The sequence below is a fragment of the Tympanuchus pallidicinctus genome, unplaced genomic scaffold (assembly GCF_026119805.1).
Source record: "Tympanuchus pallidicinctus isolate F22 unplaced genomic scaffold, pur_lepc_1.0 scaffold2, whole genome shotgun sequence".
Taxonomy (NCBI): domain Eukaryota; kingdom Metazoa; phylum Chordata; class Aves; order Galliformes; family Phasianidae; genus Tympanuchus; species Tympanuchus pallidicinctus.
In genome coordinates this window covers 28,979,371-28,992,016 of record NW_026294721.1, presented here as the reverse complement: position 1 = coordinate 28,992,016, position 12,646 = coordinate 28,979,371, and the positions used below count along the sequence as shown (strand labels likewise).

Sequence of the window (12,646 nt, the reverse complement as noted above, 5' to 3'; positions counted from 1 at the left end):
ACTTGTATGTATTTGAAAGTCAGATTAAGATCAGCAGAATTCTTTTTGCTTTGTTCTAGGCTAAGCTGTGGTGGCATGTTTGTTTTGGGAGTGCTCCTTGAGCACATACATCCCCACACTTCAGTGCTTAGAGCCCAGGGAAGCCTAAACCAGATCTGGTTCCTCTCTGCTGCTAAGTATGTGTGAAATGGCCACCTCTTCAAGATAGTGCCTGGCTGCCTTATGTCATCACTCAGAACTGATTGACTTGAGCTGTTATCTTCAAACATTGCATGAAGGTATTGCTTAATTTCGCCCTGCTTTTTCTCTGTATTTTCTGGGCAAGCAGTGTGCTTGACTTTATGTTGTTACGAATTTGTCATGTCCTTTCCAGCTCTTGAAGACCTAAGTATCATTTATTTACACTGAAGTTATGGAAGCTTGAGAACTTTATGTGTTTCCAAGCCACTTAAATAAGCATAGGTGTGTCCTCTGCCTCAGAAACCCTGTGCTTGCTGAATTCGCACAATTGTGTTCACTCTTGAGTCTGCCTTGCACATTAGTATCTGCTAGTTCTTGTCAATCATGAAAAAAAAAAAAAAAGGGAAAGAGTATTGAGCAGGAATCAGTAAAAATGTGAAATAAAGGTTTTGTGTTGACAAAGGGTATGGTCCAGAGATAGAAAAGATGCAGAATATTTGATAATGCTGCTCTGTTGGAATAATACTCTCTGTAAGCTGTTAATTATTGTGCTTCATTACCCTCAATGCAGTCTTTTCCAGAGATTACAGAACAGCAGAGTAGTAGAACACAGGGGAAAATTCTCCTCAGAGTATTTTAGTGTGACTGCACCGAGGGTCAACTTACCAGTGCTGAAGCATATGGTGGAGCATGGAACAAATTTCCTCTTCCCACAGTTGTGAAACGGGAATAAAACAGGCCTTTCTGCTGTAAATGAGTATGGTTCTGCTTTCCATTTTGGAATCTTAACACTGAGAATTAGGACTAACTTCTGTCAGGCTGAAAATGAACTGAATTCAGTGCTACGGCTATATGCTGAGCACCTGGCTGGGTGAGCCCTGCAGAGGGCTCCTGAGGGAGAGGCCTCAGTATTTGTGACACGCTGGTGCAGCAGTGCTGGTACATCAAGCAGCAGCACCTGCTGTCGTGGCCCTAGGAACACACTGAGTAAATCCTCTCCAGAGAAGTGGTAGCTACGTCACTGGAAAATGTGAACTCACAAATGCTGTTAAAAGCATATCTGAAACATTTATTGGGACTTTAAAAAACAATTTCTTACTTTAATGTAATAGAAAAGGTCTCATTGTTTACTTATTAAAATTAATATACTGTACCATCACATAAATTCCCTTTTGAAGAAGTGATACTTATGTGATTCCAAAGGATCCTTACTAAGAACTGTTTTCACAATAAGAGAAATATCCCCACAGCAGCAACATCCCATCTGCTTTTGGGATATTGGCCCACATCTTTCCAGAGCCTTGGGTATCAGCCCGGGCCGTAATGCAGTCTCCTGATGTTGCATACCGTGCTGCCAGCAGCCGTGCCCCGCCTGTCCCCGCTTTCACTTTCGCTTCTCCTTCCGGCCCCGGGCGGCCTCACCTCGTGGTTTTCGTGCTCGAGCGCCGGCGGCTCCACGCTGGAGGAGGTGAAGCCCACAGAGGTAAGTGCGTGTCTTTCTTCCCTTATTGGTAATAATGAGGGTGTCAGACGGCGAAGCTGAAGTTCTGCTCCGGAGTTCGGCGATTTCGTGGCTTGTGGCTTTCTCTTAATTTGTAAAAAGCAAGTTAGCAAAGTCGGTGCCATTGCTTTTTGCTTCATGAGAACGTGCCTCGGTGCTTGTGCCTAGCGGTGGAGTCCCAGCTGGCTGAGGGAGAGTTCTGCTTTAAAACAAGCAATAGTGAAGGAGCAGGAATGTCCCTCTCTGTGAGATGCTGCAGTTCTGCATTTTTAAAGATCCTCGCTGGTATCACTGAGAAATCCTGTTCTGTCTGTTTTCCCTTAAAAGTTATTCTGTAACCTTGCCTTTTAAATCTGATAATATTTACTTCTCCAGGTTTCCAATGAAAGCATAAAACAGTTCAAGCCGTCTCCAGACTTTCTTCAATGAAAATAGCCAAGCACAAGAAGGCAGCCCTGTTGGCCTTGTTGGAGGTCAGGCAAAGAGCAGTGTTGGGGTTTGCATAGTGAGTGCATTTCTTCTTCTTTCCAACTTAGAGATGAAATGAGAACAATTAGGGAGCAATCTCATCTTCCTCAGATGGAGGGATGGGCCACTGTGTTCCAGTACCTGCCTGCAAGACTGCCAGGTTGGGTTGTTTGCTGTCTCCTCCCCTCTCCTGTTTGCTCACAGGTGAGCAGTGAACCAGTCTGAACTGCAAGAAGCAGGGCAGGTCCATATGCAGTGTCTAGTAAGAAAATTAACTTTTATTAAGACTTATTTTAAACAGTATTTTGCAGTCCTTTGAACACAGCTTTGTAATGCTTTCAGTCCTTCTTTCCCTTATCTCTTTGTTCCCATTTGATTTAACTAAGGTCTTTCGCTATGAAGTCAGGTTGATCCCAAGAAAGCACTCACAAGGTCCCCCTCTGGCCGTTGTAATGCTGGAGCAGTCCTAACATGCTCCCCCTGAACAGGCAGGCCCCCTGTGAGGCTGAACGCTACTCAGCCTGACTTGCTGAAGCCTCATTGCACTGCAGGTTGCAGAAACAGTTCACTGGAGTGTTTTGTTATGTGCTGAAAATTCTTCTCTTCAAAACATCAGTTCAGAAAGCTTTTTCTTTATCACTTCAGAAAGGCTTTTCTGTGCAAATGTGCTGGCTAAATTTCATTTCATTGTTTGCAATTTTCCATGGAGTTTGAGCTCAAGACTAGATTGTGTTAATGAGTGGCAACTTTCAAGAATATATAAATGTGACCTGCAGAACCAAGGGGTCATCCTCAGAGTTTGTCTTTGGAGAGGCTGTTGTGGATTCCCCAAAGCCCAATGAGGTTAAAATCCTCTTCTGTAATCTGTAGTAGGCACAATTTTTCTCCTGGGAGCCCATGATACTGAGACTTGAACTGAGGATGGGCGGGCAGGTTCTCCAACCTGATGGCAGAAGGCCGTAGGAATATGTATATATGAGGACTGTGAAGACACTTACCACTTTAGAGGGAATAATAGAAGTATTTTTTACTTTTAAGAATAAATGCAGCAGAACCTAAGCTTACCTCTATCTGTGAAAGCAAAGAAAAACATGCTGGGAAGCACACCTGAATTATTTCTTCTTCCATTGTTGGAGATAATTCAGGTGAAAATGATACAGAAGTCACTTGATCAGCAGAAATGCTGTTTAATTGGACAAACTCTGACTGAGCAGGATAGTCACACCATTCTGAGTTCTTACAGCTCTGTTCAGATCAGAATTTGTGTGGAATTAATTTTCACTTCCAGTAAAGCTGTATTACAAAATAGATAGATGAATTTGGGTCTTAAACTGAAATTGAATTAGGGCTAAATTGAAACTGCATAAAATATGAAGAAGTCTGTGATTGATCAGAAATGTAATGTAGTGCCTAAACAGGCAGTACCATTGAAGATCAGTGCACTGGTGAGCAGATTTTGATATCGTAATGGAAGTACTTGAGATATTGAGGAATATGTTAATTCTTAAAATTTTCTGGGGGAAAAAAAATGTGATTCCATGAAAAAGAGTATGTTTTTGTGAAAGCATTTGAATAAATGCATTGAATCTATGAAGAACATTTTCTCTACATCTTGGTTCTCACTTTCCTGACTAGCTAAGTGAGTTATAAGGTTGGTATAGATTCATTTTGTCTGCTCATATGCCTTTCTATAGGCTAGCATTCCTTCTTTTATTTTATCTGCAACTGAAGTTAGACAAGCAAAAGCCTAAGTAAGGTGGAAAGATTATTTGAATTTTGTGTGGCTGGCTTGTGAAACAAGAACAGGCAAGAACTGTAAAATAAAGAAGAGGCTGCGCATTCTTACTGCATGTATCTTCAAATATTTTAAGCACAATTAAAGTTCAGGGCATAGGTAATTAACACAGAGGGGGCTGTGTACTATTTGTATGTTTGTTTGTCATTTATTATTATTTATATGCATAGTAAAGCAATGCAAAATTAGAAAAGGAAGAATTGTTGGAAATTTGTGGTAGTTATAGACAAATGGTTAGTAGCTCTTTAAACATAATTATTTTCAGTGAAGAGTGGTTATTACACACATCTTTTCCACCAAAATGGATAATACCTCATCGGTGAAAAAATGATGTTTGCTCAGACTGCATGAATTTTTTGTGTTTGTCTTGCTTAGGCCTTCAGTTTAAAGTATGATTGTGTCAAAATAATTCTGATTTGTTAACGTGTGTTCATTTTGCCTTTGCAGGTAAAACTATGGGATGTTCTATTCTTTGCTGGAACAGCTTATCTTTGAAACTGGTGTCTGTTTGCTTACTGTGTGCATCAGTTGGAAAGCAATGTCAGATTAGAAATACAATGGCAGATTGTAGTCACCTAAAGCTGACACAAATTCCTTCTGATCTTCCAAACAATATAACAGGTTTGGACATTTCCCATAATCAGCTAAAAAAGCTTGCTCCTGAGAGTCTGACCCAGTACAGCAATCTGATTTACTTAAATGCGGGATACAACATCATCTCTAAACTGCAACCAGAATTGTGCAAAAATATGCCCCTGTTGCAAATTTTAAAGCTAGAACACAATCAATTGCATGAACTTCCTGATGGAGTGTTTGCTACCTGCAGCAACCTGACTGAGCTCAATCTAGGATACAACATCATAGAAGTAAGAAATGATCCTTTCAAAACCCTGGAGGTAAGCTTTAGAAATACGTTTTCTGGTAAATAAAGTATGTATGGGGAATTTATTGCATGTGTGTACAAGGCCTATTTGCATTTGAAAATACCTGGCATATGATCTTTGTTGATTTTCCAAAGAAAAGGCTTAGTGTCTTATTGTGTTAAAATACACTGCAGCCTCAGTTGTCTGGGGAGTCAACGCTCTCCGTAGCTTTTTTTCTGCTGCATCTTGTCAAAGCATCTCTCCATACAGGATTTATTCTGGTGAAGTATGGTGTGGTCAGGAATCTGAGTTTCATGAGTCTAATGATGGTTGCTAGTCTAAATTCTCAAGGACAAGCTGTAAAAACTCAGGCTGTAAAGATCAATGCTTAGGCTAAATGTACTGTCTCCCAGGGCTTTGGGGATTGGGAAAATAAAAAGGCTTTTAATTGCCTTTGTTTCTCCTGGTTGGTTGGGTTTGGTTAAGTATTATCTGTAGCATATTTGTGGGCAGGAGTCATGTAAAAGGAAGGGCCTGAGGAGAAAAGAAAGTGAGTATGCATGTTTTGGATAGGTACAAACATTTGTTTTACTCTCAGTATTCCAATTAAGTTACATAAAATGTGCTTGCTGACTTCCAACTATATACAAAACAGTGCAGGGAGCAGAACTGAAGTTGTGGACCTCCCTTTTCCACTGCCTTGTTGATGGTGTTTGGAGCACACAGAAAGCTTTTTCCTACAGGTGTGGAAAAGCTGCAATTCTTTACGACAAATTTATTTTCATTGTAGCATTGCAACCAATTTCTAGTATAATATTTCAGAATGTTCTTTTTTAATTACATAAAAAGGTTTTTTTATTTACATCTTTTCTACAGAACTTGAATGTTTTGGATCTATCTCATAATCATTTGAAGTCAGCAAATTTAGGATTGCAGCAACAGCTGAAGAACCTTCGTGACCTTGTGTTGTACAGCAATCAAATCACTGAGTTAAAAAAAGAAGACTTGAAATTTCTTAGCAACACTTCATTGAATAGTCTTGATTTGTCATCAAACCCCCTGAAAAAGGTAGGAAGCATTTCAGTAGAAATTCAGCCGATGTAAGTATAAAATGGAACTATTCTGATTTAACATGTGGTTGTATGGCTTCTGTATAATGATTATATTTTGAATTTATCAAGATCAAACCTGCAACTATTCTATTGTATATAGGACTACTCCTGATCTTCAGATGTAATACAAAATTATTTTCCTTCCACTGAATAAGAGCTGGTCTCATGTAGACCAGAGACCTCAAGCAAGAGCTAGATCAAGTACCTCTGTGAACCCTCATCAAGTGTATTTTATAGGGTTTTTTTTTTTTTAGTTTTAGAACTGAAGATGAACAGCTGAAAAAAATCTAAGTTGGGGAAAAGTATAATATGCAAAACTAGTTAAACAATATAGGTCTCTCTGGTTATCACAAAGAAACATCATTTATGCAAGCATAGTACTCCAGAGAAATAATCTTTGCAGAAAAATATATCCACTTGTTTGTTTTTTTAAGTGTGTGTTGGCTCTGCCACCTGCCTTGTTGCTTTCAATCTTGTTCTCAGTTAAAATACAAACCTTCGAAGAGTGATGGTAAGCGTTGCATTTCTAAACTTGCATGAATAGTGAATTTTTTTTTTTCTCCAGTTGATTCATCTGTATAAACTTTTACATTGTAATTGCAAGAATATTTTGAGTTGGCGTAAGTTTGTACAACTTGAGAGAGGCAATTTCTCTCTCTCTCTATTCCCATTGATGCTTCACTTCTCCTCCTTACTTGTACAAACCTTAGTGAGGATATAGAGTAGATCACCTGGGGACACTACAGTTTTGTTGGCATGGTTAGCTTACGACTAGGGTAGTTCCCTATCTTGTTCATTATATGGCTGCATGTATAGCCATACTGGCACAAGGATACAGCAGATGACTAAGTAGATGCAATTGCAAAGGTTGCTCTATGTCAGTTTAACTAGTTCTGATTTTACAAGTCGGATATCTGGAAAGCAACAATATGCACACTAATAAATGGAGTATTTAATCATTCCACTGATATCTGAAACCGAGATGAGGGGCTAGCACTGTAATGGTGACTTCTGATTTATGTCATGGAAGCAAGTGTGTGGTATCCTGTTTCATGAATATAGATTGTGCTCATGCAGAAAAACTGTTTCTTTGTTAACTTTTTTACAGTTATAAGATACCAATTAAAGAAAGTGATATGGAAACATTGTCTCAACCACTAAGATACTTACAGTGAAATATTTTTACTAGTTGAATGCAAAACTGTAACCAACTCTCATCTCACTAAGAAACCTTTTATCTTATTCTAAAGGAGTACCACTCAAAATCATGGTGACCATATTACAAATTTTAGAACATGAGATACCACTTCAAGAATTTTGTCTACACTCAGATGTGGAAAAAGTGTGCAGGAGTTCCAGTCTGCCTGATGCTCTCGTTTGAATAACCCTCCCAAATTTAGGCTTTAAGTTCGACTTTCTTATATAACTCTCTTGTTTAGGTCAAAATTCTCTTTTCCTTTCCTTTTAGTTTCACACAGGATGTTTACATGCAATTGGAAATCTGTTTGGCCTTATACTGAACAATGTGGAACTTGGTGAAAATAGCACAAAGGAACTTTGTACGGAATTATCAAACACAGCGATTCAGAACCTCTCACTGAGCCATGTGAAGCTCTCACACATTAGCAGGTTAACTCTCCAGGGACTACAAGGAACAAACCTCACAGTTTTAAACCTTTCAAAAAACTCTCTCTCTGTGATAGAGGATGACTCATTCCAATGGCTGTCAAATTTAGAGTACTTGAACTTGGAGGATAATAACATCTTTAAAGTGTCTTCACGTTTATTTTATGGATTGTCCAGCATTAAACATCTGAATCTGATAAACGCACTTACTGGGAAAATTGAAGATTTTTCCTTCCAATGGTTATATAACCTAGAGTACCTTACAATGGATCATAACAATTTTCCACAAATCACGACTAACATGTTCACAGGTCTGAAAAACCTGAAATATTTAAGTCTTTATAACTGCAACATAAACTTGCAAAGAATAACTAATAAAACATTTGTATCACTTGCTAATTCCAGCTTGCAAGTTCTCAATCTCACAAAAACAAGGATCTCTACAGTAGAAAGTGGGGCATTTTCCTTGTTGGGACAACTGAAAATTCTTGATCTTGGTCTCAATGAAATTCATCAAGTGCTCACTGGTCATGAGTTTGAAGGTCTCAATAATATAGAATATATTTATCTTTCTTACAACAGAAACGTGACTTTGCAAAGTGAATCATTTATTTTTGTTCCAAGTCTTAGCAAACTGATGTTAAGGAAGGTAGGTTGCAATAATCTGGCAATTTCTCCTTCACCTTTTCATCCACTACGGAATCTGACTGTCCTGGACATCAGCAATAACAACTTAGCAAACATAAAGGAAGACTTGTTTGATGGACTTTACAAACTCGATATTCTGGATTTGCAGCACAATAATTTAGCTCGACTTTGGAAACAAGCAAATCCAGGAGGTCCAGTTCTTTTTTTAAAAGACCTTCCCAATTTGCATGTTCTTAATTTAAAATCAAATGGCTTTGATGAAATTCCAGTTCATGTTTTCAAGGGTCTGCATCAATTAAAAGACTTGGATTTAGGATCAAATAATTTGAATTTGCTGCCAGCAACTTTATTTGATAACCAAAACTCTCTAAATACGTTGAACCTTCAGAAAAATCTAATAACCTCAGTTGAAGAAGATGTGTTTGGTCCAGTTTTCAAGAGCCTGAGAAAACTAGAGATGGATTCCAACCCATTTGATTGCACTTGTGAAAGCATTGCTTGGTTTGCTAGTTGGCTAAATATCACTCAAGCATATATACCTGGATTGCAGTCTCAGTACATTTGTAACACCCCGCCTAAATATCACAGTACTCTGGTGTTGCATTTTGACACCTCAGCCTGCAAAGACAGCGCTCCATTTAAGCTTCTGTTTGTGATCATTACCACTATTGTGGTGCAATTCATTTTCTTCGTTCTTCTCATCCATTTTGAAGGGTGGAGAATAGCTTTCTACTGGAATATTTCTGTAAATCGAATACTTGGCTTTAAAGAGCTTGACAGACTACAGGGAGTGTTTGATTATGATGCCTATGTTATTCATGCAAGAGAAGACACAGATTGGGTGTTGACGAACTTCACCTCTTTGGAAGAAAATGAGCAATTTCAAGTTAAGTTTTGTCTAGAAGAACGAGACTTCGAAGCAGGAATATCTGAATTTGAAGCTATAATTAACAGCATAAGAAAGAGCAGAAAGATTATTTTTATTGTGACTGAACATCTCTTACAGGATCCATGGTGCAGGAAGTGAGTAAAATATAAAATACTGTATGTAAAGGGGAAATTTCTTAACAGATTTTTATTAATTTTTTTTTTTTTTTTTTTTTTTTTTTTGCTATTTAAATTAATTAAAAATGCAATGCAAATTCTCCTTTAACATATCCTACTTTTGGAACAGTTACAAATTTAATAAACTTAATTGCTCTACATGTAAACTAGTAAATATTTGAACCCTTCTGTATGTATGTCTTTCTTTTTTCTTTTCAAAATGTGAAACCATTACCTTTGCAGATTGCTTTCCTTAAAATTCTGTGTTTGAAACAGGGCAGTCAATGGTGCAATCACTAGCATCTGTTTTTACGTATCTTTAAGCAAATCTTTTCACTACTCTTCAGCAGTGAATTTGAAGGAACCTTGCTAATTATGGCTATGTCAAGACAGTAGACTTAGGTTATATTTTAAGAGTATGCTCTATCCTTTATTTAAAATGTAACCAATTTGATGTAAGTAATGAGAGTTTTATATCATAAAACATACATTAAGACTTCGCTTCAAATTTAGACCCTGATTTTACAGCATGCTATTATATGCACTATCAAAAGATCTATGTCATTTGTTCCCAAACCTGAACTTAAAATTTTGTCTTACTTTTCCTTCAGGTTTAAGGTGCATCATGCTTTACAGCAAGCTATTGAACAAAGTCGAGACTCCATCATACTGATCTTTCTTCATAATATACAAGATTACAAGTTGAATCATGCACTTTGCTTGAGAAGAGGAATGTTCAGATCTCGCTGCATCTTGAACTGGCCAGTCCAGAAGGAAAGAATCAATGCATTTCGTCAGCAGTTAATGATGGCACTTAAATCTGACAGTAAAGTGCGCTGAATTCATTTTTCTGATGTTAGAAAACTAGCAGGTCTCCAGTAAAAGCTGGGAAAAAAAAAGAAATTGTCATATTGGAATAAGACACTGAAAGTTGATAATTTATATTTATTTGTCTAAGTTCATGTACTTGCTGATATTGTACTTCACCTATACTGAAGTAATAGCATTTGATAGTCATTTCAGTATGTGCATCAATAATGTGAGATATTCTGGAAAGTGGTGAGAATGACTGAAGTCAGAAAAAATAGAAAAAATATCCATCTGATGTAATGCAGAAAAGCCATGGACTCTACATTAGCAGGGTATGCAGAAAAGGAGGCAATGATAAAATTTCAAATCCTGTCTAGAAAGCAGAATGGACACTACAACTTGTTTTTAAATCTCAAAGGAAAATAAATAGAAAACAAACCTAATTTTTTTTCTATATTAAGCACAATGACAATGAAATAATTTCTATAGTTGAAGCCTTTGAAAATGGATAAACCCGGAGGAATTCTTTAGTGTAACTTGTTATACACTCATTTGGTATTTTCTTCCTTAAAATACTTTACAGAAAATTGGGGTAGTTAGCACTTGCATGGCATTAAGGTTCAAACTTGTATGCTAGTACCTTGATCTAGAGAGAGGTAAGAACCAGCAAAGCATGCTCCAAAATTGTCCAAAATGTTTATTGTGTTTGATGCTCATTGTGATTCTGTGGAGCATTTGAACACAATTTATTGCAAAATGGGCTGTAGACAGTCATGTCCCTTTGTCCCTATTAATGTTTAATTTCTCCTCTGATGGTTGGTTTTGGTTTTTTGTTTTTTTTTTTGGTTTTGTTTTTTTTTTTTAGTTGTTCGATCATTTATTAGCTCAGGACTATTTTTGTTTTTACTTCTTTGTTTCCCCCTAGCATTGATAAAAATATATAAATGAATAATAATGAAATATAAATTCAATGAACTGGGTTTTGCATGCACTAGAAGAGTTGAAAGCAAAGCAGACGACTTTCACTGGCTCAGGAGGTCCTGAAGTGAAAACAAAAGGTTTGTTTACAGGTGAAGTGATAGATAATGATTCCCTAATTACTGTAATAGGATTATCCCATTGTGATGCTTTCATCTCATCTTTCCGTCCTTTTCAGGCTAAGTGACGAATTCGCTCTTCATGTGTAGGCCATGAAAGCTGAGAAGGCAAGGCGGTAAGGATGGGGTGCCAGGGATGTACCTTGTCAATCGTTCTTTCTCTTATTTAAAGACCAACCCGTGAAAGGGAACCTATGTTTCCTAGCCCCGCAGTGTCAAAATACAGCAGAATTTCTCATTTCACTTGAAAATGAACTGTTTAGAATATCTTAGCATTTCACATGTTGATTAAGATGCAGAGAATTTGCAGAGAAACACTGAGGTGAAACATGATACGAGAAGTCAAATCAAATGATCAAATGGTCTTTTCTGGCCCTTAAACTGATAAATGACATAAAATGATAAATGACATAGATCTAAATTCTATGAAGATACACTTGTAAATATAACTACCCCCATAACTGGTCTCTAAACAGTGGATAGATGTGTTATGGATACTTATGCAATACAGCTAATACAAACTTAGTGCAATTACTTGTAAATGATAATTGATTTATATGATAAAAGTATGAGTATTCTAAATATTATAATTTTGAACTCAGTTTAAAATCATTTACATGGAAAAAACACATTGTAAACGGTCACAATAAGAACTAGAGTAATGTTTAAAAAAAAAAATCATGAAAGCATTAAGCACAGAGCCAATAGTAAAACATGAATATATATAACATTTTTGTATTACTCTTCCCTGTTTGCCTGGTCTTCCTTGTTTTACTCCTACATATTTGTTTGACAGTGTTATTGAGGGTAAGTAAATGGGCTTACTTACCATGATGAAGAGTTTTAAATCCTTTCATGGTTAACACTCAGTCTGAACTGCCTAGATTCTATACAGTAGGTGGCATCAGACCACTTTATAGTGACTTGCTGAGAAGACAGAGATCAAATAGGTGAAAAGCAGTACCACGTTTGTAGCATAAAAGATACTATCTCAGATAAAGAGGAATTATCTGTATTAAAATCAAGATATCTAAAGAGGTAGAATGCTTGAGTAAGGTAGAATGTTCAGGTTTGTAGAGCTGAGTTGGGACCTGTCTATTGCTGTGTTTCTTAGATTATGGAGAGTAATGAGCAAGTTCATGACATTCATAATACATTCTGTTACAGAGTAGATGAATGAAACTTCATGAATCTCATTTTACTGAAGAAGTGCATTAGGGCTCCAAGTTCCCAAACAAGGGATATGCAGGTAGGACAAATGCTGTGCACCAGAAGTGTTTTGGTAAACTTCATTGTGACAGGGTGAGGGATAGATGCAAATCTGGATGCCTTTTATGGACCTTTTCATGCTAAAGAGTTCCTTCTTTTCTTATAGACCCTTTTAGGTAGTGAAGGTTTTTTTGATGTGTGGTCCTGCTGCTCTCCTGGTTACTGCCAGAGGCCATGTTAGCTGTCACAGTCTCTAAACTGGCACATTGTTTGCCTCTACTATAATACTGGCC

General features: G+C 37.3%; 1 protein-coding gene across 6 annotated transcripts; it reads left to right on the top strand.

Moving 5' to 3' along the window:
* The first annotated feature begins 69 nt into the window (after positions 1-69).
* TLR3 (toll like receptor 3) lies at positions 70-10,140 on the top strand. 6 transcript variants are annotated; one of them, XM_052682591.1, is made up of 6 exons: positions 70-278; positions 1,431-1,663; positions 4,392-4,840; positions 5,684-5,875; positions 7,388-9,216; positions 9,849-10,140. In XM_052682591.1, the coding sequence occupies exons 2-6, from the start codon at positions 1,504-1,506 to the stop codon at positions 10,075-10,077; spliced, it is 2,859 nt and encodes a 952-aa protein (XP_052538551.1). In that variant the 5' UTR covers positions 70-278; positions 1,431-1,503; the 3' UTR covers positions 10,078-10,140. The 6 variants fall into 6 exon arrangements, with proteins under 6 accessions (XP_052538551.1, XP_052538549.1, XP_052538555.1 ...); XM_052682594.1 differs by lacking the exon at positions 70-278 and adding an exon at positions 2,057-2,154 and having other exon boundaries at positions 1,557-1,663; XM_052682593.1 differs by lacking the exon at positions 70-278 and adding an exon at positions 2,057-2,186 and having other exon boundaries at positions 1,557-1,663.
* The last annotated feature ends 2,506 nt before the right edge of the window (positions 10,141-12,646 follow it).